Source organism: Bombina bombina, chromosome 4 (assembly GCF_027579735.1).
Source record: "Bombina bombina isolate aBomBom1 chromosome 4, aBomBom1.pri, whole genome shotgun sequence".
NCBI lineage: Eukaryota > Metazoa > Chordata > Amphibia > Anura > Bombinatoridae > Bombina > Bombina bombina.
The window spans coordinates 558,349,049-558,375,043 of record NC_069502.1 but is presented as its reverse complement, the minus strand read 5'-3'; the positions used below and the strand labels follow the sequence as shown (position 1 = coordinate 558,375,043).

Below are 25,995 nucleotides of genomic sequence, written 5' to 3'. Positions count from 1 at the left end.
TAACAATTTCACACAAACCCCAATAAACTGAGCCACTCAAACAATAGATGTCTGTCACATTTGTGCCTGCATCCTGCCAAATATAATCCTTGATAAAGGATAAATATGTCCTCAAAATTAGTTGCTAAGTGCAAGCCTCCATTACCTAGAAGACAGAATGCACTTACCTGCAATCAGGCTGTCCGGCAGAGAGACAGCTCACAAGGTATGAGGAGACACATACTCCTCACAGAGACCTGTAGAAAAGAGAGAACAGAGTAAACTTAATCTGGCTTTCTATACTAGGGCAGCAATAGGTTAGGAAAACGCAGCAAGGCCCACCTTATAAGTTCCTAACTGCTTTAAAGCCACTACAATACTAAAGAGATTGACGTGGACTACAGCCACACCCAAAATCTTGCTTGTAGCAAAAATAAATCCTCCATTTAACAGAGGCAAAGAGAATGACTGGGGATTATGGGTAGGGGAGTGACACTTAACAGCTTTGCTGTGGTGCCCTTGGCCTCCTCCTGCTGGCCAGGAGTGATATTCCCACTAATTAATGACATTGTGGACTCTCCATATCTTAGGAAAGAAACCTAGTTTTATTTTTTAGAGGCTAAAACTTTACTTATATCTTCAATATATAAAGGACCATTTAATGCAGAAGAATTGCATAATTAACAAATACATAAGAGACAATACAATAACAGGTATTTGAAATTTGTCACAAAAGAATCTACTAATTATTTCTAATTCAAAAGAAAATTAAATTTTCCCTTCAACGTGACAGCCATCAAACAAACAAAATGCATATACTGTGCACTCTTGCACATTGTCCGTAGAAGCTGGTACCTTGTAATGTGTGCATTTAAAAAAAGATTTGCACTTTTTGATAAAGTAAATTGAAAAGGTTTTTTGTTTTTTTTAAACTGTATGCTTCATCTGAAACCTAAGCATTTATGTTGACAATCTCATTTAGTGAAGATGGCTACATAGATAACATTAAAAAAGCCTGAACCTAAACAGTATTACATATTAGGCTTATTGTTCTGATACTTTGAAACAAGTCCAAAAAACATAGCAAATAAGAACATGTGATATTGTCTTTTTGAATTTGTTTTAGAAGAAAAACAATTCTTACCTGAAATTCCTTTCTTAGTAGTGAGAGTCCACAATTCCTTACTGTTTGGGATTTTATCTCCTGGACACCAGGAGGCGGCAGAGACACCCTACACCAGATCTTTAAGTATCCCTCCTACTTACCATCCAGTAGTATGTATAGCCACGGATAGGTGGAAGTAGTAAGAAAGATAGTAAGGTAAAGAGGTGCTAGATATGCTGCCAACTAGGAAAAATGGGAAGGTTAGTGGACTCACCACGAATAAAGAAAGGAAGTTATCAAGTAAGAATAAATTAGGTTTCCTCTTTCTTATGATGGTTACAGTCCACGATTCCTTACTGTTGGGAACTAAAACTTAAGCTGAGGAGTCAACAAAAAAAATAAAATAAAATGGGTGGGAACAAATGAGAAAAGGCACATATTTACCAAAAACTACCGCCTTAAGAACCTTCCTTTCAACAGCTGCCTCTGCTGAGGCAAACAACAAATTATAGAATTTTGTGAAAGTAAAAAAATTCTTAGATTTTTCCAAATAAAGTGATCAGACCAGAGAACTGTACCAGATGTGTCCTGCGAGGCCATGCAAGAGCAAATAAAATCACTGAGGCCCTTTCTAGTTTTATCCTGGCTATTATCCTTCTTAGTAAACCAAATGGAGGAAAGATCTAAATCAAATTGAATGACCAAGAATTCACAAGTGCATCTAATAGAGTCGCTTGTGTATCAAGATCTCAAATACTGGGGTAGCTTGTAATTCAAGCAAAAAGCCATAAAAATGTCTGGCTTTTCTCCAACAATTCACATAATGTGTCCTGATTCAAAGACTATCCGCTGGGGTAAAGGTACTTACCACTGAGGAAGTCCACCTCCTAATTGTCCACACCAGGAATGTGACCAGCTAAAAATCATGAAATTTTGGTCTGCTGCCGAGCCAGAATGCAAGCTACCTCTTTCAGTGTTAAATGCCCTTTAAAGTACCACCGTGGTGATTGATGAAAGCCACTGCGATGGCATTGTCTAAATGAACCTCAGAAAAGACTCCAGTCTCAACAGGGACCAAGACGTTTATCAGAAATCTTGCCCATTTAAAGAGACCATTTATGAGACTATTTAAGCCCCTACACTTTCTGGGAACCCCAGGATTGCGCCCAAACCCAGCAAGTTGGCATAAATACCCAGATTTAGATGGTGGGAAGAGGCTTCCTAAATCAAGATTGGCGAGTCTGCCAAAGAGTTAGAAGATCTCTTTAGGCTACAAGACAAATTCTCTGGTACAGACTGTTGACATCTCCATTACACTGTTGCAACATTTGAAGCTGCAAAGAACATAAGGGGAATATTGCAAAACGAATTGCATCTGAAACCGCTACTATGAGACCCACTTCCATGCATTGAAGAAGTGCACAGTGCTCCTGCAATTTGAGTTTGTAACAATGAGACTCTCGCAGTTTGACAAAGCTCAGAAAGGCAACCCTGGTACGTGGAAGTAGAGCTTTTCAGAAGGTTTGTTTTCCCAGAGATCCGAGAAGCTATGAGAAATTTTTGGTGCCAAACCAAATGGGAGTGGCACACATTGGTAATGCCTGTTTTGAAAGGCAAATCTTAAAAACTTTATATGATCCCTGTGAATAGGAACATGCAAATAGGCATCTTTCAAGTCTATGGTACACATAAATTGACCCACCTACACTAAAAAGGTAATATAGTGCAAAACATCTCCAATTTTAAAGTTAGAAACAGACATTTGTTGAGTTTTGAGATCCAAGATCAGCCTGTAAGTCATGTCTTTCTTTGAAACAATGAAAAAAGGCTTGAAAAGAACCAGAATCGACCAGAGTAATCACTCCCATGGCTTCCAGGTCTGTTACATATACCAATAAACCTCTAGTCTTTAAATGATCTTTTGGAACATGACACAGAAGGAATCTTCCTTGAGGAGGGCAAGACCAAAAACCTATTTGGTACCTTAGGAAATTATGTTCGGTTCCCAAGAAACTAACAGAATTTTCTACTGAAAAACAAAATTTATGCTTACCTGATAAATTAATTTCTTTCCTGGCATGGAGAGTCCACAAATCCATTCTAATTACTAGTGGAAATTCAAATCCTGGCCACCAGGAGGAGGCAAAGATCACCCCAGCAAAAACTTTAAGTATCCCCTCCCACGTCCCATAATCCCCAGTCATTCAGCTGAGAAAATACGGAAAGAGAAGAGGAACACCAATGGTATAGAGGTGCCGGATGTTAAGAAAAACAAAAAAATAGACTGTTTTGAATTTAGACAAGGGCGGGTCATGGACTCTCCATGCCAGGAAAGAAAAGAATTGATCAGGTAAGCATAAATTTGGTTTTCTTTCCAATGGCATGGAGAGTCCACAAATCCATTCTAATTACTAGTGGGAACCAATACCCAAGTCAGGACAACACATAATGGAAAGGGAGGGAGAAACAAGACAGACGGACCTAAACTGAGGGCACCACCGCTTGAAGAACCTTTCTCCCAAAGGAAGTCTCAGCTGAGGCAAAAACATAAAACTTGCAAAATTTTGAAGAGGTATGCAACGAGGACCAAGTGGCCACCTTGCAAATTTGCTCCACAGAAGCCTTGTTTTTGAAGGCCCAAGAAGAAGAAACCACTCAAGTTAAATGAGCTGTAATCTTATAAGCCCACCGAATGACACTCCTCAACCAAAAAGTAGTAGACATGGACTTTTGGCCCTTACATCTACTAGAAAATACTACAAAAAGGGCAGAAGATTGACGAAAATCCTGGAGATAGAATTTTAGAGCACGAACTACATCCAGGTTGTGTAACAGGCGCTCTAAGAAGGATAAGGACACAACAAAGGAACAACAATTTCCTGATTGATATTGCGGTCCGAAACCACCTTGGGAAGAAATCCCAATTTGGTATGAAGGACTGCCTTATCTGCATGGAAAATAGTATAAGGGGGATCACACAGTAGAGCCGAAAGTTCCGAGACTCTACGAACAGAAGAAACTGCTAAAAAAAAAAAAAAACTTTCCAAGACAACAGAATGCATAGGCTTAAATCAGAGCCTGCTGCAAAACCCGAAGAACAAGATTTAGGCTCCAAGGTGGAGCAACAGGTTGGAACACAGGCCTGATCCTGACCAAGGCCTCAACATAAGACTGAACATCCAGTAAGTCAGCCAAGCGTAGTTTAGTTCTCTGAAGGGTCAAATATCTGCCTTTTCTGTTCTGACTGACAAACCCTCCTCCAGACCCTCCTGGAAAAAAAAGACAAAATACGGGGAACTCTCACCTTATGCCAAGGAAAACCCAGAGATTCACACCAGTATAGGTATGTGCGCCAAACCCTATGGTATATTTTGCGAGTAACCTGCTTACGAGCCTGGATCAATGTGTCAAAAACCTTTTCAGAAAAACCTCGTCTAGACAAGACTAGGCATTCAATCTCCATTCAGTCAGCTTCAGAGAATCTAGATTTGGATGAAGAAGAAAAAAAGGACCCTGAAGTAGAAGGTCCTTCCTCAGCAGAGGAAAGGACGACGACATTTTCACCAGGTCCACAAACCAAATTCTGCAAGGCCAAGCTGGAGCAATTAGGATTACTGAAGCCTGTTCCTGCTTGATACGGGCTATCACCCGAGGAAGGACAGCAACCTGAGGAAAAAGATAAATTAGACTGAAGTCCGATGGAACCGCTAGGGCATCCACCAGTACTGCTTGCGGGTCCCTTGATCTGGACCCGTATCTGGGAAGTTTGGAATTTAAACGAGAAACCATCAGGTCCAATTCTGGAACCCCCCACCTGAGGGTTGTCATTGAGAATACTTCCGGATGAAGAGCCCACTCAGGTAATCTTCTTCCCAGTTGTCCACACCTGGGATGTGAATGGCCTAAAGATGGAAGTTGAGACTCTGCCCACAGAAGAATGAAAGAAACTTCCATTGCAAAGAAACTCGTTGTTCCTCCCTGATGATTGATATTAGCCCCTGATGTAATGTTGTCTGATTGGAATCAGATGAAATGACCGAATTCAGATGAGGCCATGCTAACAAGGCATTGTAAATTGCTCTTAATTCTTAAATGTTTATTGGACAGATTCCTCTGGAGACCAGGTCCCGTGAGCTCTTAAGGAGCCCCAAACTGCTCCCCAGCTGGAAAGGCTGCCATCTGTAGTCACAATCTCCCAAGATGGTCTCAAGAAGCACATGCCTTGACACAGACTCTTGCCAGGTTGTCTAGGACTATCCTTTGAGAGGTCCAAGTGGTCTCAATTCCATTGTCTGTGCATGCATAACTGTAGAGGTCTCAGATTTGAAGCGAGCAAAAGGCATAAAATGTCCATGGAGGCCACCATGAGGCCAATTACTTCCATACACTGTGCCACTGAGGGTCAGACAGAGGACTGAAGAGAAAGGCAGGAGAAAAGAAGTATGGACTTTCTCACTTCTGTTGAGAAAATATTCAGTAAGATCAAGGTTATAATTGTGTCCAGAAAAACAGACACTGGTATTTGGAATCAAAGAACTCTTGTCGAGATTCACCATCCACCCATGCGAGCGGAGAATCTACATCAGAATCCGTATGGGATCTTGCTAAATGAAAATATGGCACCTGAAGCAAGATATCATCCAGGTATGGCGCCGCCTCAATTCCTTGAGACCTGCCAACAGCAAAAAGAGCTCCTAGAACCTTCGTAAAGATTCAGGGAGCTGTTGCTAGACCGAAAGTAAGGGCTACAAACTCAAAGTGTTTGTCCAGAAATGCAAACCGAAGATATTGAAAATGATCCTTGTGGATAGGAACATGAAGGTAAGTTTCCTTCAGGTTGATGGTGGTCATGTACTGACCCATCAGAACTAAAAAGGATGGAGCGAATAGTCTCCATTTTGAAGGACAAAACCTTGAGAAATTTGTTTAGGCATTTCAGACCCAAAATAGGTCGAAAAGTTCCCTCTTTCTTGGGAACCACAAACAGATACAATTCTCAGACTTGTTCTGCCAGAGGAACTGGAACAATCACACCTAAGGAAGAGAGTTCCTTGACAATTTAAGAATGCCTTTTTTTTCGAGGTATGCGGCTAGCCTTGACAAGAGAAATCGGCCTCTGAGGACAAGATTTGAAACCTATCCTGTATCTCTGAGAGACCACTTCCACCACCCAAGGATCTGAAAAAAATCGAGAATCCAAAGCCTCTTGAAAGTGAGAGTCTGCCCCCTACCTGATCCGATCTCGGATCGGGGGCGGACCCTTAATGCTGATTTGTTATCAGAAGGCGGCATCTTGGACTGCTTGCTCTTATTCCAAGATTAGTTAGGCCTCCAGGAAGTCTTGGTCTGTTCAGGCTTGGAATAGGAGAATTTCTGACACTTGAAATTGCGAAAGGAATGAAAATTAGAATTTTGGTAATCCTTAGGTCTAGACCATTGGTCGCCAACCAGTGGTCCATGGACCACTGGTGGTCCATGAGAAGATGTTGGTGGTCCTTGACACCATCAAGCAGGAATTAATCTCCTTTGATGGTGTCACCCCCGTTGCGCCGCAACTCCCTACATTGCCTGGCTAGACATCAGTGAAAACCGACAGAAGAGTTAAATTACAATCTCCCTACGCACATTGCGTAGTACTGTGCAACTTGCTTAGCTAGATTGTATTTTTAGCTCCTCCCACCCGGCGCGCTGCTCAGAGAAAGATGCTTCCATTCTAAAGCCAGCAGAGGTTGGCTTGAAATAGTGGAATTAAAATATATAAAAAAAAAAGGTCTTAAAAAAAATAATAATTCTCTTATATTTCATTTTTCTTCCCTTTACCTGTCTCTTTGTAGTAGTTTTCCCAATTCCTTCAGATGAACTTACATCAGTGTTTGTCTTCCTCCCCTCCATCTTCTTTTTTTTTTAAATTAAATATTTTCCATTCTAATAATATTCCTGGGCACAAAGCCATTCCACCTGAATTCCAGTAATTGCCATCCAGCAGATCAGCCATATCCCACCAGTATTATAGTAATTGCCAGTAACATCAGTTGTTGTTAGCTTACATCCATATTGAGAGCTTTCTGATATAAACTTAATTTATGACTCCAATGTCTTTCCATGATCATAAGTAGTTTTGAATAATTCCTAACTGGGGAGGTAACTTGAAAGTCTTGTGGTCCTTTTAAACAATTCTTTTTCCCCCCAATTTCTGTCTCTCTGTTTCCAGCTCAAAAGTTGGCACTCACCCTTCATCTGTCATTTGGAAGTATTCTCTCAGTTCTGTCATTCATTTAGTTAATTCCAAAAAAATATTCTTAAAAATGTGTTATGGTGTGAGTGTGAGTGTGAGTGTGAGTGTGAGTGTATATATATATATATATATATATATATATATATATATATATATATACATATATATATACATATATATATATACATATATATATATATATATATACATACATATACATATATATACATATACACACATATACACACATACATATACACATTATAGAGGTTTGTACCTTTTTAAAAAAATTCATGTTAGTGGTCCACGGGATTCAAAATTGTGAGTTTAGTGGTCCCTGAGGTCCGAAAGGTTGGCGACCCCTGGTCTAGACTATCTTAAGAAAAGCCCCTTTTCCACCCGTGACAGCGTAAATTATGGCATCCAGACCTGGACCAAACAAAGTCTTCCCCTTAAAAGGAAGAGACAAGAGTCTAGACTTGGAAACCATGTCTGCCGACCAAGACTTAAGCCACAAGGCTCTGTGAGATAGGATGGCAAAACTGGAAGTCTTAGCACTCACAAATTACAAATTAAGGTATTTGCCAATTTTAAAGCTTTGATCTTTTCCTGATCTCCTCCAAAAATAGTTCAGATAAGGAGTCACACCAATATGAGGCCACGCCAGCGACCGCCGCAATACTAGCCACCGGTTGCCATAGCAAACCTTGATGAAAGAAAATTGTTAAGTACCCTTCCAATTTCCTATCAATGGGTTCCTTGAAAGAGGTACTATCCTAAAGAGGAATAGTAGTTCTCTTAGCCAATGTGGATATCGCTCCATACACCTTAGGAATAGTATTCCAGAGCTCCCATACAGAGTCCGCTACCGGAAAAATTTTCCTGAAAATAGGAGATGGCATAAAAGGCACCCCCGGCTTGTCTCACTCTCGAGTAATCTCTGACATACGATCTGCAACAGGAAACACTTCCACAGATCGAGGTTTGACATCAAAAACCTTGTTCAATTTAGTAACCTTAGGAGTAGTAGTTTGAGTCCTCCAGAGTAGCCAGAACCTCCTTAAGTAGTAGAAGGTGGTGTTGGAGCTTAAATCTAAAATTCACCTCCTCTGAGTCTACAGCACTGATAGCAGTAGAATCTGACTCAGATTTTGCCATCAAAAGCTGCAGAAGAATGGTTATCTTCCGATAATTAGGATAAACTGACCAACGCAGTGAGATAGGTAAGGCACTCAGGGATGCAGATACCACTGAGGTAAGCTCCAAAATAGCCTGGTAAAAATACACCCCCAGGCACAGATTGAGTAGAACCAGAGGGCACTGCTTGTGTAACAGCTAGGGACAGGGACTGAGGAGAAAGCTGAGGCATGTCAAGGGAAACAAAATCCTGGGAAGCAGAAGGCTCAACTTTTTGAAGCATGGCAGCATCTTTATTTTTTTACTGTAACATATTTGTTAGACACAGAGAGCAAAATTGCACAGGGAGAATCACTTGGGCTTCCAAACGATACAAACATTTGTCAAAATTAACAGATAAGTCTTGGTCCCTTTCCATTTTGAAATTCCTCTCTACAGGGAAAAACCACTGGCTCCCAGAAAAAACAGAATTTATGTTTACCTGATAAATTACTTTCGCCAACGGTGTGTCCAGTCCACGGCATCATCCTTACTTGTGGGATATTCTCTTCCCCAACAGGAAATGGCAAAGAGCCCAGCAAAGCTGGTCACATGATCCCTCCTAGGCTCCGCCTTCCCCAGTCATTCGACCGACGTAAAGGAGGAATATTTGCATAGGAGAAATCATATGATACCGTGGTGACTGTAGTTAAAGAAAATAAATTATCAGACCTGATTAAAAAACCAGGGCGGGCCGTGGACCGGACACACCGTTGGAGAAAGTAATTTATCAGGTAAACATAAATTCTGTTTTCTCCAACATGGGTGTGTCCGGTCCACGGCGTCATCCTTACTTGTGGGAACCAATACCAAAGCTTTAGGACACGGATGAAGGGAGGGAGCAAATCAGGTCACCTAGATGGAGGGCACCACGGCTTGCAAAACCTTTCTCCCAAAAATAGCCTCAGAAGAAGCAAAAGTATCAAATTTGTAAAATTTAGTAAAAGTGTGCAGTGAAGACCAAGTCGCTGCCTTACATATCTGATCAACAGAAGCCTCGTTCTTGAAGGCCCATGTGGAAGCCACAGCCCTAGTGGAATGAGCTGTGATTCTTTCAGGAGGCTGCCGTCCGGAAGTCTCGTAAGCCAATCTGATGATGCTTTTAATCCAAAAAGAGAGAGAGGTAGAAGTTGCTTTTTGACCTCTCCTTTTACCAGAATAAACAACAAACAAGGAAGATGTTTGTCTAAAATCCTTTGTAGCATCTAAATAGAATTTTAGAGCACGAACTACATCCAAATTGTGCAACAAACGTTCCTTCTTTGAAACTGGATTCGGACACAAAGAAGGCACGACTATCTCCTGGTTAATGTTTTTGTTAGAAACAACTTTCGGAAGAAAACCAGGTTTAGTACGCAGAACCACCTTATCTGCATGGAACACCAGATAAGGAGGAGAACACTGCAGAGCAGATAATTCTGAAACTCTTCTAGCAGAAGAAATTGCAACCAAAAACAAAACTTTCCAAGATAATAACTTAATATCAACGGAATGTAAGGGTTCAAACGGAACCCCCTGAAGAACTGAAAGAACTAAATTGAGACTCCAAGGAGGAGTCAAAGGTTTGTAAACAGGCTTGATTCTAACCAGAGCCTGAACAAAGGCTTGAACATCTGGCACAGCTGCCAGCTTTTTGTTAAGTAACACAGACAAGGCAGAAATCTGTCCTTTCAAAGAACTTGCAGATAATCCTTTCTCCAAACCTTCTTGAAGAAAGGATAGAATCTTAGGAATTTTTATCTTGTCCCAAGGGAATCCTTTAGATTCACACCAACAGATATATTTTTTCCATATTTTGTGGTAGATTTTTCTAGTTACAGGCTTTCTGGCCTGAACAAGAGTATCAATGACAGAATCTGAGAACCCTCGCTTTGATAAAATCAAGCGTTCAATCTCCAAGCAGTCAGTTGGAGTGAGACCAAATTCGGATGTTCGAACGGACCTTGAACAAGAAGGTCTCGTCTCAAAGGTAGCTTCCATGGTGGAGCCGATGACATATTCACCAGGTCTGCATACCAAGTCCTGCGTGGCCACGCAGGAGCTATCAAGATCACCGATGCCCTCTCCTGATTGATCCTGGCTACCAGCCTGGGGATGAGAGGAAACGGCGGGAATACATAAGCTAGTTTGAAGGTCCAAGGTGCTACTAGTGCATCTACTAGAGTCGCCTTGGGATCCCTGGATCTGGACCCGTAGCAAGGAACCTTGAAGTTCTGACGAGAGGCCATCAGATCCATGTCTGGAATGCCCCACAATTGAGTGATTTGGGCAAAGATTTCCGGATGGAGTTCCCACTCCCCCGGATGAAATGTCTGACGACTCAGAAAATCCGCTTCCCAGTTTTCCACTCCTGGAATGTGGATTGCAGACAAGTGGCAGGAGTGAGTCTCCGCCCATTGAATGATTTTGGTCACTTCTTCCATCGCCAGGGAACTCCTTGTTCCCCCCTAATGGTTGATGTACGCAACAGTCGTCATGTTGTCTGATTGAAACCGTATGAACTTGGTCTTTGCTAGCTGAGGCCAAGCCTTGAGAGCATTGAATATCGCTCTCAGTTCCAGAATATTTATCAGGAGAATAGATTCTTCCCGAGACCAAAGACCCTGCGCTTTCAGGGGTCCCCAGACCGCGCCCCAGCCCACCAGACTGGCGTCGGTCGTGACAATGACCCACTCTGGTCTGCGGAAGCTCATCCCCTGTGACAGGTTGTCCAGGGACAGCCACCAACCGAGTGAATCTCTGGTCCTCTGATCTACTTGTATCGTCGGAGACAAGTCTGTATAGTCCCCATTCCACTGACTGAGCATGCACAGTTGTAATGGTCTTAGATGAATTCGCGCAAAAGGAACTATGTCCATTGCCGCTACCATCAAACCTATTACTTCCATGCACTGCGCTATGGAAGGAAGAGGAACAGAATTAAGTATTTGACAAGAGTTTAGAAGTTTTGATTTTCTGGCCTCTGTCAGAAAAATCCTCATTTCTAAGGAGTCTATTATTGTTCCCAAGAAGGGAACCCTTGTTGACGGAGATAGAGAACTTTTTTCTACGTTCACTTTCCACACGTGAGATCTGAGAAAGGCCAGGACAATGTCCGTGTGAGCCTTTGCTTGTGGAAGGGACGACGCTTGAATCAGTATGTCGTCCAAGTAAGGTACTACTGCAATGCCCCTTGGTCTTAGCACCGCTAGAAGGGACCCTAGTACCTTTGTGAAAATTCTTGGAGCAGTGGCTAATCCGAACGGGAGTGCCACAAACTGGTAATGCTTGTCCAGAAATGCGAACCTTAGGAACCGATGATGTTCCTTGTGGATAGGAATATGTAGATACGCATCCTTTAAATCCACCGTGGTCATGAATTGGCCTTCCTGGATGGAAGGAAGAATTGTTCGAATGGTTTCCATTTTGAACGATGGAACCTTGAGAAACTTGTTTAAGATCTTGAGATCTAAGATTGGTCTGAACGTTCCCTCTTTTTTGGGAACTACGAACAGATTGGAGTAGAACCCCATCCCTAGTTCTCCTAATGGAACAGGATGAATCACTCCCATTTTTAACAGGTCTTCTACACAATGTAAGAATGCCTGTCTTTTTATGTGGTCTGAAGACAATTGAGACCTGTGGAACCTCCCCCTTGGGGGAAGCCCCTTGAATTCCAGAAGATAACCTTGGGAGACTATTTCTAGCGCCCAAGGATCCAGAACATCTCTTGCCCAAGCCTGAGCGAAGAGAGAGAGTCTGCCCCCCACCAGATCCGGTCCCGGATCGGGGGCCAACATCTCATGCTGTCTTGGTAGCAGTGGCAGGTTTCTTGGCCTGCTTACCTTTGTTCCAGCCTTGCATTGGCCTCCAGGCTGGCTTGGCAAGTATTACCCTCTTGCTTAGAGGACGTAGCACTTGGGGCTGGTCCGTTTCTGCGAAAGGGACGAAAATTAGGTTTATTTTTGGCCTTGAAAGACCTATCCTGAGGAAGGGCGTGGCCCTTGCCCCCAGTGATATCAGAAATAATCTCTTTCAAGTCAGGGCCAAACAGCGTTTTCCCCTTTAAAGGAATGTTAAGCAATTTGTTCTTGGAAGACGCATCCGCTGACCAAGATTTTAGCCAAAGCGCTCTGCGCGCCACAATAGCAAAACCAGAATTTTTCGCCGCTAACCTAGCCAATTGCAAAGTGGCGTCTAGGGTGAAAGAATTAGCCAATTTGAGAGCATGAATTCTGTCCATAATCTCCTCATAAGAAGAATCTTTATTGAGCGCCTTTTCTAGTTCATCGAACCAGAAACACGCTGCTGTAGTGACAGGAACAATGCATGAAATTGGTTGTAGAAGGTAACCTTGCTGAACAAACATCTTTTTAAGCAAACCCTCTAATTTTTTATCCATAGGATCTTTGAAAGCACAACTATCTTCTATGGGTATAGTGGTGCGTTTGTTTAGAGTAGAAACCGCCCCCTCGACCTTGGGAACTGTCTGCCATAAGTCCTTTCTGGGGTCGACCATAGGAAACAATTTCTTAAATATGGGGGGAGGGACGAAAGGTATACCGGGCCTTTCCCATTCTTTATTTACAATGTCCGCCACCCGCTTGGGTATAGGAAAAGCTTCGGGGGGCCCCGGGACCTCTAGGAACTTGTCCATTTTACATAATTTCTCTGGAATGACCAAATTCTCACAATCATCCAGAGTAGATAACACCTCCTTAAGCAGAGCACGGAGATGTTCCAATTTAAATTTAAATGTAATCACATCAGGTTCAGCTTGTTGAGAAATTTTCCCTGAATCTGAAATTTCTCCCTCAGACAAAACCTCCCTGGCCCCCTCAGACTGGTGTAGGGGCACTTCAGAACCAATATCATCAGCGTCCTCATGCTCTTCAGTATTTTCTAAAACAGAGCAGTCGCGCTTTCGCTGATAAGTGGGCATTTTGGCTAAAATGTTTTTGATAGAATTATCCATTACAGCCGTTAATTGTTGCATAGTAAGGAGTATTGGCGCGCTAGATGTACTAGGGGCCTCCTGTGTGGGCAAGACTGGTGTAGACGAAGGAGGGGATGATGCAGTACCATGCTTACTCCCCTCACTTGAGGAATCATCTTGGGCATCATTTTCTCTAAATTTTGTGTCACATAAATCACATCTATTTAAATGAGAAGGAACCTTGGCTTCCCCACATACAGAACACAGTCTATCTGGTAGTTCAGACATGTTAAACAGGCATAAACTTGATAACAAAGTACAAAAAACGTTTTAAAATAAAACCGTTACTGTCACTTTAAATTTTAAACTGAACACACTTTATTACTGCAAATGTGAAAAAGTATGAAGGAATTGTTCAAAATTCACCAAAATTTCACCACAGTGTCTTAAAGCTTTAAAAGTATTGCACACCAAATTTGGAAGCTTTAACCCTTAAAATAACGGAACCGGAGCCGTTTTTATATTTAACCCCTTTACAGTCCCTGGTATCTGCTTTGCTGAGACCCAACCAAGCCCAAAGGGGAATACGATACCAAATGACGCCTTCAGAAAGTCTTTTCTATGTATCAGAGCTCCTCACACATGCATCTGCATGTCATGCTTCCCAAAAACAAGTGCGCAATAGAGGCGCGAAAATGAGACTCTGCCTATGATTAGGGAAAGCCCCTAGAGAATAAGGTGTCCAATACAGTGCCTGCCGGTTATTTTACATAATTCCCAAGATTAAAATAATTCCTCAAGGCTATGAAGTATAAAATATGCTTATATATAAATCGTTTTAGCCCAGAAAATGTCTACAGTCTTAAAGCCCTTGTGAAGCCCTTTTTTTTTTCTTTATGTAATAAAAATGGCTTACCGGATCCCATAGGGAAAATGACAGCTTCCAGCATTACATCGTCTTGTTAGAAATGTGTCATACCTCAAGCAGCAAAAGTCTGCTCACTGTTTCCCCCAACTGAAGTTAATTCCTCTCAACAGTCCTGTGTGGAAACAGCCATCGATTTTAGTAACGGTTGCTAAAATCATTTTCCTCTTACAAACAGAAATCTTCATCTCTTTTCTGTTTCAGAGTAAATAGTACATACCAGCACTATTTTAAAATAACAAACTCTTGATTGAATAATAAAAACTACAGTTAAACACCAAAAAGCTCTAAGCCATCTCCGTGGAGATGTTGCCTGTACAACGGCAAAGAGAATGACTGGGGAAGGCGGAGCCTAGGAGGGATCATGTGACCAGCTTTGCTGGGCTCTTTGCCATTTCCTGTTGGGGAAGAGAATATCCCACAAGTAAGGATGACGCCGTGGACCGGACACACCTATGTTGGAGAAACTAGATTTAACTTAAGACTGTAGAAAATAAATCTGGATTAGGGGACCAATCAGGAGATAATAAAATGAGAAGCGCTTTCAGAGAAGAAAATTCTCACTAGCTACTTTACTAATAGCCATCTGAGAGAAACACTATATGGCTTAAAAATCAAAAGAAAAAAAAGCAGCTCTATACTCTCAGCTGAAGCAGACTCACCACCTCCTAATTTGAAACCACAAACACCCCGATGAGGACTCTCCACACAGAGCTAACCACTGCAGACGGAAGAGGAGACGAGCGGCCGTCACGTGACCGCATCAGGAATTAACTGTGCCACAGCAGAAAGCGTGCAAAGTACGCTGTGCTGATAAAAGTCTCTCTCAAAAATAAGTCAAATAAAATTAACCCCCAGTGCATCCCCAAAAAGATATGATAAAACAGTTGCCTTCAGTTCATAATCACTAATGCCTCCAGAGCTCCCTGACAGCCTCAAAGTGTAAAAAGGTTATGCATGAAACGTTATGTTATGCAACTAGTGCCCTGCAATACTGTCCAATTAAATCCCCACATGAAGAGATTTAGAGAAACGTCCCCTGGCTCCATCTTATTCTGTACAAAGGTAAAACCCCCAAATGTGCTTGAGCCTTTAAAACCTAAGGAAAACAGTACTTACCTTGGAGCTGCAGCTGTGTGAAAGTCACAGAATCTAAGGTCTGACAGATCCAGACGACTTCTGACAGGGACCTGGAGAAAAAGGAAAAGCAGAGTAACCAACCCTGGTTTTCCATATGGGGGTTAGCAAATTGTTGGAGGAAAAACAAGGACTACCCTGCTGACCAACAGCTACCACAACCCTTACTCAAGAGGATTACATAGACACAGCATTACCCCTATCCTTGCTTGTAGGGAAACAACCCATTAAAAGGCTAAATTAATATTCTTCAGAGCACCATCTTCACACACCTCTTAGATATACAAAGGCAAAGAATGACTGGGGATTATGGGAAGTGGGAGGGATACTTAAAGCTTTTGCTGGGGTGTTCTTTGCCTCCTCCTGGTGGCCAGGATTTAAATTTCCACTAGTAATTATAATGGATTTGTGGACTCTCCATGCCATTGGAAAGAAAAAATTTCAGTCTGCCCTCCACCAGAACAGAGCCTGCCCGCAACTTCATCCTGATTTGAAGGAAGGGACAGGCTTTCCCCCCCCCCCCCCCCCTTTTGGTCTGTTTGGATATAAATAAAGAGGAACTAGGCTTCCACATAGACTTGGAATTATCTAACTTCTGAGACACTGAAGAGCAGGATCTTTGCATCTTTGAATGATGAGTGAAATAGTCTAGCAGACTTAACCCTGCCATTAGATTATTTGTGTTGCAGCAGGAAAGCTCAATTACCTCCAGTGACTTTAACAATGATAGCATCCAGTCGCAAACAAGAGCTTTCCCTGAAATGAGAGGAAAAGAAGTCTGCCTTTACGTATTATCAGCAGACCATGAATTCTGACTAAAAGCACCTTATGGCTGAACATTCATAGCAACACACTTTGCATTAATGCAAGTTATTTCAACAGCTGCATCTCAAATGAGACTACTCGCAGTCTTGACCACCCTCAAGAAATCCTGAATTTTTTTGGGAAATAAGGTCAAAGCTGTCACACCATACTGCAGTAGCTGCAGATTTGTAGACTACTCTAACAACTGGAGTAAACATAGCCTGCCAGCTGAAAGGATCTCCTGTCCATAGGATATTTATAAGAAGTACTGTCCTCTAAACTTTAGAGGACAGTAAATAGAGTCTAAAGCAATGGTAGTACACCTAGTCACAATAAAAATAGCCCTGTCCATCTTTGAAAAATTGGAGGCATGGAGACTATTTCAAAGGTTAAAGCCAACATTTTTTTGAATTTGGCAAAGGGAACAAAGGGAATTTCTGGATTGTCCCATTCCTTGCTAATTAGCTCAGAAACCAGGAAAGTAGATAACTTTCTTTTTCACAGGATTATTTGTCTGCAGGGCAAGTAAAACTGTCCTGCTATAGAGACTGTATTTGCTCAAATTTAAAATGAAAGAACACATCTTTCTTTCATGTAATTAGCAAGAGTCCATGAGCTAGTGACGTATGGGATATACATTCCTACCAGGAGGGGCAAAGTTTCCCAAACCTCAAAATGCCTATAAATACACCCCCCTCACCACACCCACAAATCAGTTTTACAAACTTTGCCTCCTATGGAGGTAGTGAAGTAAGTTTGTGCTAGATTCTACGTTGATATGCGCTCCGCAGCAGGTTGGAGCCCGGTTTTCCTCTCAGCGTGCAGTGAATGTCAGAGGGATGTGAGGAGAGTATTGCCTATTTGAATGCAGTGATCTCCTTCTACGGGGTCTATTTCATAGGTTCTCTGTTATCGGTCGTAGAGATTCATCTCTTACCTCCCTTTTCAGATCGACGATATACTCATATATACCATTTCCTCTACTGATTCTCGTTTCAGTACTGGTTTGGCTTTCTACTACATGTAGATGAGTGTCCTGGGGTAAGTAAGTCTCATTTTCTGTGACACTCTAAGCTATGGTTGGGCACTTTTTATATAAAGTTCTAAATATATGTATTCAAACATGCATTTGCCTTGACTCAGGATGTTCAACATTCCTTATTTCAGACAGTCAGTTTCATATTTGGGATAATGCACTTTAATAATTCTTTTTTTTTTTCTTACCTTAAAAATTTGACTTTCCCTGTGGGCTGTTAGGCTCGCGGGGGCTGAAAATGCTTCATTTTATTGCGTCATTCTTGGAGCGGACTTTTTTGGCGCAAAAATTATTTTCTGTTTCCGGCGTCATACGTGTCGCCGGAAGTTGCGTCATTTTTGACGTTCTTTTGCGCCAAAGGTGTCGGCGTTCCGGATGTGGCGTCATTTTTGGCGCCAAAAGCATTTAGGTGCCAAATAATGTGGGCGTCTTTTTTGGCGCAAAAAAATATGGGCGTCACTTTTGTCTCCACGTTATTTAAGTCTCATTGATTTTTGCTTCTGGTTGCTAGAAGCTTATTCACTGGCATTTTTTTCCCATTCCTGAAACTGTCATTTAAGGAATTTGACCAATTTTGCTTTATATGTTGTTTTTTCTATTACATATTGCAAGATGTCCCACGTTGAAGCTGAGTCAGAAGATACTTCTGGAATATCCCTGCCTGGGGCTGGAGCTACCAAAGCTAAGTGTATCTACTGTAAACTTATGGTATCTGTTCCTCCAGCTGTTTGTACTGTTTTGTCATGACAAACTGTTTATGCAGATAATATTTCCTTTAAGTACTGTTACATTACCTGTTGCTGTTCTGTCAACATCTAATACTCAGAGTGTTCCTGATAACATAAGAGATTTTGTTTTTAAATCCATTAAGAAGGCTATGTCTGTAATTCCTCCTTCTAGTAAATGTAAAAAGTCTTTTAAAACTTCTCATTTTTCAGATGAATTTTTAAATGAACATCATCATTCTGATTCTGATAATGGTTCTTCTGGTTCAGAGGATTCTGTCTCAGAGGTTGATGCTGATAAATCTTCATATTTATTTAAAATGAAATTTATTCGTTCTTTACTTAAAGAAGTCCTAAATTGCATTAGTAATTGAGGATTCTGGTCCTCTTGATACTAAATCTAAACGTTTAGATAAGGTTTTTAAATCTCCTGTAGTTATTCCAGAAGTTTATCCTGTCCCTAGTGCTATTTCTGAAGTAATTTCCAGGGAATGGAATAATTTGGGTAATTCATTTACTCCTAAACGTTTTAAGCAATTATATCCTGTGCCATCTGACAGATTAGAGTTTTGGGACAAAATCCCTAAAGTTGATGGGGCTGTCTCTACTTTTGTTAAGCGTACTATTCCTACGGCAGATGGTACTTCCTTAAGGATCCTTTAGATAGGAAAATTGAATCCTTTCTAAGAAAAGCTTACTTGTGTTCAGGTAATCTTCTTAGACCTGCTATATCTTTAGCGGATGTTGCTGCAGCTTCATCTTTTGGTTAGAAGCTTTAGCGCAACAAGTAACAGATCATAATTCTCATAGCATTTTTTCTTCATCATGCTAATAATTTTATTTGTAATGCCATCTTTGATATCATTAGAGTTGATGTCAGGTATATGTCTCTAGCTATTTTAGCTAGAAGAGCTTTATGACTTAAGACTTGGAATGCTGTTATGTCTTCTAAGTCTACTCTGCTTTCCCTTTCTTTCCAGGGTAATGATCATTTTCATTCCTTTTGTCATAAGGAACAAAAACCTGATCCTTCATTCTCAGGAGCGGTATCAGTTTGGAAACCATCTCCAGTCTGGAATAAATCCAAGCCTTTTAGAAAATCAAAGCCAGCTCCTAAGTCCACATGAAGCTCAGCTGATAGGGGGCAGATTACGTTTTTTCTAAGAAATTTGGATAAATTCAGTTCACAATCTTTGGATTCAGAACATTGTTTCAGAAGGGTACAGAATTGGCTTCAAGATAAGGCCTCCTGCAAAGAGATTTTTTCTTTCCTGTGTCCCAGTAAACCCAGCGAAGGTTCAAGCATTTCTGAAATGTGTTTCAGATCTAGAGTTGACTGGAGTAATTTTGCCAGTTCCAGTTCTGAAACAGGGACTGGGGTTTTATTCAAATCTCTTCATTGTACCAAAGAAGGAAAATTCCTTCAGACCAGTTCTGGATCTAAAAATATTGAATCGTTATGTAAGGATACCAACATTCAAAATGGTAACTGTAAGGACTATCCTGCCTTTTGTTCAACAAGGGCATTATATGTCTACTATAGATTTACAGGATGCATATCTGCATATTCCGATTCATCCAGATCACCATCAGTTTTCTGAGATTCTCTTTCCTAGATAAGCATTACCAGTTTGTGGCTCTGCCGTTTGGCCTAGCTACAGCTCCAAGAATTTTTTACGAAGGTTCTCGGTGCCCTTCTGTCTGTAATCAGAGAACAGGGTATTGTGGTATTCCTTATTTGGACGATATCTTGGTACTTGCTCAGTCTTCATATTTAGCAGAATCTCATTCGAATCGACTTGTGTTGTTTCTTCAACATCATGGTTGGAGGATCAATTTACCAAAAAGTTCATTGATTCCTCAGACTTAGGTAACCTTTTTAGGTTTTCAGATAGATTCAGTATCCATGACTCTATCTTTGATAGACATGAGACATCTAAAGTTGATATCAGCTTGTCGAAACCTTCAGTCACAATCTTTCCCTTCGGTAGCCTTATGCATGGAAATTCTAGGTCTTATGACTGCGGCATCGGACGCGATCCCCTTTGCTCGTTTTCACATGCGGCCTCTTCAGCTCTGTATGCTGAACCAGTGGTACAGGGATTACACAAAGATATCTCAATTAATATCTTTAAAACCGATTGTACGACACTCTGACGTGGTGGACAGATCACCATCGTTTAGTTCAGGGGGCTTCTTTTGTTCTTCCGACCTGGACTGTAATTTCAACAGATGCAAGTCTTACAGGTTGGGGAGCTGTGTGGGGGTCTCTGACAGCACAAGGGGTTTGGGAATCTCAGGAGGTGATATTACCGATCAATATTTTGGAACTCCGTGCAATTTTCAGAGCTCTTCAGTCTTGGCCTCTTCTGAAGAGAGAATCGTTCATTTGTTTTCAGACAGACAATGTCACAACTGTGGCATACATCAATCATCAAGGAGGGACTCACAGTCCTCTGGCTATGAAAGAAGTATCTCGAATTCTGGTTTGGGCGGAATCCAGCTCCTGTCTAATCTCTGCGGTTCAAATTCCAGGAATAGACAATTGGGAAGCGGATTATCTCAGTCGCCAAACGTTGCATCCGGGCGAATGGTCTCTTCACCCAGAGGTATTTCTTCAGATTGTTCAAATGTGGGAACTTCCAGAAATAGATCTGATGGCGTCTCATCTAAACAAGAAACTTCCCAGGTATCTGTCCAGATCCCAGGATCCTCAGGCGGAGGCAGTGGATGCATTATCACTTCCTTGGAAGTATCATCCTGCCTATATCTTTCCGCCTCTAGTTCTTCTTCCAAGAGTAATCTCCAAGATTCTGAAGGAATGCTCGTTTGTTCTGCTGGTAGCTCCAGCATGGCCTCACAGGTTTTGGTATGCGGATCTTGTCCGGATGGCCTCTTGCCAACCGTGGACTCTTCCGTTAAGACCAGACCTTCTGTCGCAAGGTCCTTTTTTCCATCAGGATCTCAAATCCTTAAATTTAAAGGTATGGAGATTGAACGCTTGATTCTTGGTCAAAGAGGTTTCTCTGACTCTGTGATTAATACTATGTTACAGGCTCGTAAATCTGTATCTAGAGAGATATATTATAGAGTCTGGAAGACTTATATTTCTTGGTGTCTTTCTCATCATTTTTCCTGGCATTCTTTTAGAATTCCGAGAATTTTACAGTTTCTTCAGGATGGTTTGGATAAAGGTTTGTCCGCAAGTTCCTTGAAAGGTCAAATCTCTGCTCTTTATGTTCTTTTTCACAGAAAGATTGATAATCTTCCTGATATTCATTGTTTTGTACAAGCTTTGGTTCGTATAAAACCTGTCATTAAGTCAATTTCTCCTCCTTGGAGATTGAATTTGGTTCTGGGGGCTCTTCAAGCTCCTCCGTTTGAACCTATGCATTCATTAGACATTAAATTACTTTCTTGGAATGTTTTGTTTCTTTTGGTCATCTCTTCTGCCAGAAGAGTCTCTGAATTGTCTGCTCTTTCTTATGAGTCTCCTTTTCTGATTTTTCATCAGGATAAGGCAGTGTTGCGAACTTCTTTTGAATTTTTACCTAAGGTTGTGAATTCCAACAACATTAGTAGAGAAATTGTAGTTCCTTCATTATGCCCTAATCCTAAGAATTCTAAGGAGAAATCATTGCATTCTTTGGATGTTGTTAGAGCTTTGAAATATTATGTTGAAGCTACTAAGACTTTCCGAAAGACTTCTAGTCTATTTGTCATCTTTTCCGGTTCTAGAAAAGGCCAGAAAGCTTCTGCCATTTCTTTGGCATCTTGGTTGAAATCTTTAATTCATCATGCCTATGTTGAGTCGGGTATAACTCCGCCTCAGAGGATTACAGCTCATTCTACTTGGTCAGTTTCTACTTCCTGGGCGTTTAGGAATGAAGCTTCGTTTGATCAAATTTGCAAAGCAGCAACTTGATCTTCTTTGCATAGTTTTACTAAATTCTACCATTTTGATGTGTTTTCTTCTTCTGAAGCAGTTTTTGGTAGAAAAGTACTTCAGGCAGCTGTTTCAGTTTGAATCTTCTGCTTATGTTTTCATTTAAACTTTATTTTGGGTGTGGATTATTTTCAGCAGGAATTGGCTGTCTTTATTTTATCCCTCCCTCTCTAGTGACTCTTGCGTGGAAAGATCCACATCTTGGGTAGTCATTATCCCATACGTCACTAGCTCATGGACTCTTGCTAATTACATGAAAGAAAACATAATTTATGTAAGAACTTACCTGATAAATTCATTTCTTTCATATTAGCAAGAGTCCATGAGGCCCACCCTTTTTTGTGGTGGTTATGATTTTTTGTATAAAGCACAATTATTCCAATTCCTTATTTTTTATGCTTTCGCACTTTTTTCTTATCACCCCACTTCTTGGCTATTCGTTAAACTGAATTGTGGGTGTGGTGAGGGGTGTATTTATAGGCATTTTGAGGTTTGGGAAACTTTGCCCCTCCTGGTAGGAATGTATATCCCATACGTCACTAGCTCATGGACTCTTGCTAATATGAAAGAAATGAATTTATCAGGTAAGTTCTTACATAAATTATGTTTTTGCAATTTTGTAAGAAAGGGGGGGGGGGGTTCTAGGATTCTAAATAATTAAACTCAGCTGAGACAGAGGATTCTAATTATAAAAGTGTACTCATGAAGGATACAGGGTACCAAGACAGGTTGCTACTGATGGATGTCCCAGATGAGCCCAGGGCCTCTGAAGGGTTCTCTTCTGTCCTTTGCACGCAATTTTACAACTGACTGCTTTCATGCCTACAACAGTTTAAACAGAGTGAATGCACTGTTTAAGTTAGGGTTTTGTTAACCACCAGGTTTACTCCCTGGACAGTTCTACGAAACATTCTCCTAAATACTCTGCTGCAAATGCAAAACTGCATGACCCTGTCTAGCAGTAGACAAGAGTCAGCAAAAAGGTTACAAAGCTCAATAGGGGAACCCACCAACACATATGAGAGGGGGTTAAATTGTCAGTATATTGCCCTTCTAAGGGATCAGCATTACGTCCTAAGACTTTAACTGCACCAGTTTGCTCCCTAATGATTTAGAATTGTAAGGACAGGCAAGAATCTAAAATTATATAGGAGCATAGAAATAAAGTATAATGGGCACAGAAAGGGTTAACACCCTCAGGGGAATGCACAGATATTGGAAATGTAAGACTAAAGTCTTGGTGCAATAATCAGAAAAACAAAATTAGGTACTGTATAAGAGGGAAAAAAAAATCGCATAGTTTAAAATATAAAGTCATCAATGATTGAGGAAAAAGAACGAGCACAGTTTTGGTAGGAAACATTTAACTCCCTTAGCTCTGCACAGAAGGAAGCCCAGAATCTTCTGAAAATTAGCTTATTATCTGAGAGCTTGCCGAGTATGAAAAACAGATTTCTGTATGTACTAAATACCAGGAACATTTAAAACAAAGTACCTCAATTTTATTGTAATTAAAAAGTATATTAAAAAGTTAAAGTTAAGTTAAAATTAAAAAGTATAAAAAGTGACCAATAAAGGGTCTAAAAGTTGTATGTAGTGTTATCTGGTGTATGTTACTGAAAGCAAAATAATGACTAAGGAATTATGGGAAAGTAGGAGGGATTAAAGCTGTTGTATATGGTGTTTTGCTCCATTTGCAGGGCTGGACTTTAATGTTACATGTAATGGCTCGTGGACTCTCACCATCTTTTGAAATAAAATTGCTGGAGTTTCAATTGACATACTTTCCCTCCTCCAATTGCAGTAGCCAAATAAACAGTGTTATATACAGTAGACCAGTTTTCTATAGCCATTTGTCCTGACAGATAAGACATTTTATTTAATCTTTTAAAAACACTTCCTCACTTGCATATCTATTTATAAAAAAGCAAAAATAAAGACACCTTATTTTTCGGCTGGCCAATTACAGTAGGAAAAATTGTGTTGGGCAAATCCTCACTGGAAAAGCCTGCCTTCATCAGTCCAGAGTCTATGTCCAGTATTATAGGGCTGCTGTAGTCAGTAGGCTGGAAGAAACAAAAAAAGAAAAAACATAATTTATGTAAGAACTTACCTGATAAATTCATTTCTTTCATATTAGCAAGAGTCCATGAGCTAGTGACGTATGGGATATACAATCCTACCAGGAGGGGCAAAGTTTACCAAACCTCAAAATGCCTATAAATACACCCCCCTCACCACACCCACAATTCAGTTTTAACGAATAGCCAAGTAGTGGGGTGATAAAGAAAGGAGTAAAAAGCAACAAAGGAATTTGTAAATAATTGTGCTTTATACAAAAAAATCACCACCATAAAAAGGATGGGCCTCATGGACTCTTGCCAATATGAAAAAAATGAATCAGGTAAGTTCTTACATAAATTAGAGAGGGAGGGATAAAAATAAACAGCCAAATGCTGAAAAAATAATCCACAACCCAAAATATAAATTATTCTTAAGAAAAGAAAAACTTAAATCAGCAGAAGAATCAAACTGAAACAGCTGCCTGAAGAACTTTTCTACCAAAAACGGCTTCAGAAGAAGCAAATACATCAAAACGGTAGAATTTAGTAAATGTATGCAAAGAAGACCAAGTCGCTGCTTTGCAAATCTGATCAACTGAAGCTTCATTCTTAAAAGCCCACGAAGTGGAGATTGATGTAGTAGAATGAGCTGTAATTCTGAGGCGGGGCTCGACCCGACTCCAAATAAGCTTGATGAATCAAAAGCTTTAACCAAGAGGCCAAGGAAATAGAGGCCTTCTGACCTTTCCTAGGACCAGAAAATATTATAAATAGACTAGAAGTCTTCCTGAAATCTTTAGTAGCTTCAACATAATATTTCAAAGCTCTCACCACATCCAAAGAATGCAAGGATCTTTCCAAAGGATTCTTAGGATTAGAAGACTAGTAGAGAAACTGTTGTCCCTTCCTTATGTTGTTAGAATTCACAACCTTAGGTAAAAATTCAAATGAAGTCCGCAAAACCGCCTTATCCTGATGAAAAATCAGAAAAAGGAGATTCACAAGAAAGAGCAGAAAGCTCAGAAACTCTTCTAGCAGAAGAGATAGCCAAAAGGAACAACACTTTCCAAGAAAATAATTTAATATCCAAAGAATGCATAGGCTCAAAATGAGGAGCCTGTAACGCATTCAAAACCAAATTAAGACTCCAAGGAGGAGAAATTGATTTAATGACAGGCTTAATACGAACTAAAGCCTGTACAAAACAGTGAATATCAGGAAGATTAGCAATCTTTCTGTGAAATAAAACCAAAAGAGCAGAGATTTATCCCTTCAAGGAACTTGCAGACAAACCCCTATCCAAACCATCCTGGAGAAACTGTAAAATTCTAGGAATGCTAAAAGAAAGCCAAGAGAATTTATGAGAAGAACACCATGAAATGTAAGTCTTCCAAACTCAATAATAAATATTCCTAGAGACAGATTTACGAGCTTGTAACATAGTATTAATTGCTGAGTCAGAGAAACCTCTATGACTTAGTACTAAGCGTTCAATTTCCATAACTTCAAATTTAATAATTTGAGATCCTGATGGAAAAACTGACCTTGAGACAGTAGGTCCGGCCTTAACGGACGTGGCCAAGGTTGGCAACAGGACATCCGAACAAGATCCGCATACCAAAACCTATGTGGCCATGCTGGAGCCATCAGCAATACAAACGACTGTTCCATGATGATTTTGGATATCACTCTTGGAATAAGAACTAGGAGGCGGGAAAATGTAAGCAAGATGATAACACCAAGGAAGTGTCAGCCCATCCACTGCTTCCGCCTGAACATCCCTGGACCTGGACAGGTATCTGGGAAGTTTCTTGTTTAGGTGAGAGGCCATGAGATCTATTTCTGGAAGCCCCCACATCTGAACAATCTGAGAAAACACATCCGGATGGAGAGACCACTCCCCTGGATGTAAAGTGACAGCTGAGATAATCCACCTCCCAATTGTCTAC

The 25,995-nt window shown here is 40.8% G+C and overlaps 1 protein-coding gene across 1 annotated transcript in view; it reads right to left on the bottom strand.

Annotated features, from left to right (window-relative positions):
- The window catches only part of LOC128656551 (actin-3-like), a 301,926-nt gene that overhangs the window by 259,954 nt on the left and 15,977 nt on the right, over positions 1-25,995 (bottom strand). The window contains exons 2-3 of the mRNA XM_053710518.1: positions 23,927-24,049; positions 6,586-6,608 (exon numbers count right to left, since the gene is read on the bottom strand). Of these exons, the coding sequence (XP_053566493.1) occupies positions 6,586-6,608; positions 23,927-24,049 (146 nt within the window). The remainder of the gene's footprint in view (positions 1-6,585; positions 6,609-23,926; positions 24,050-25,995) is intronic.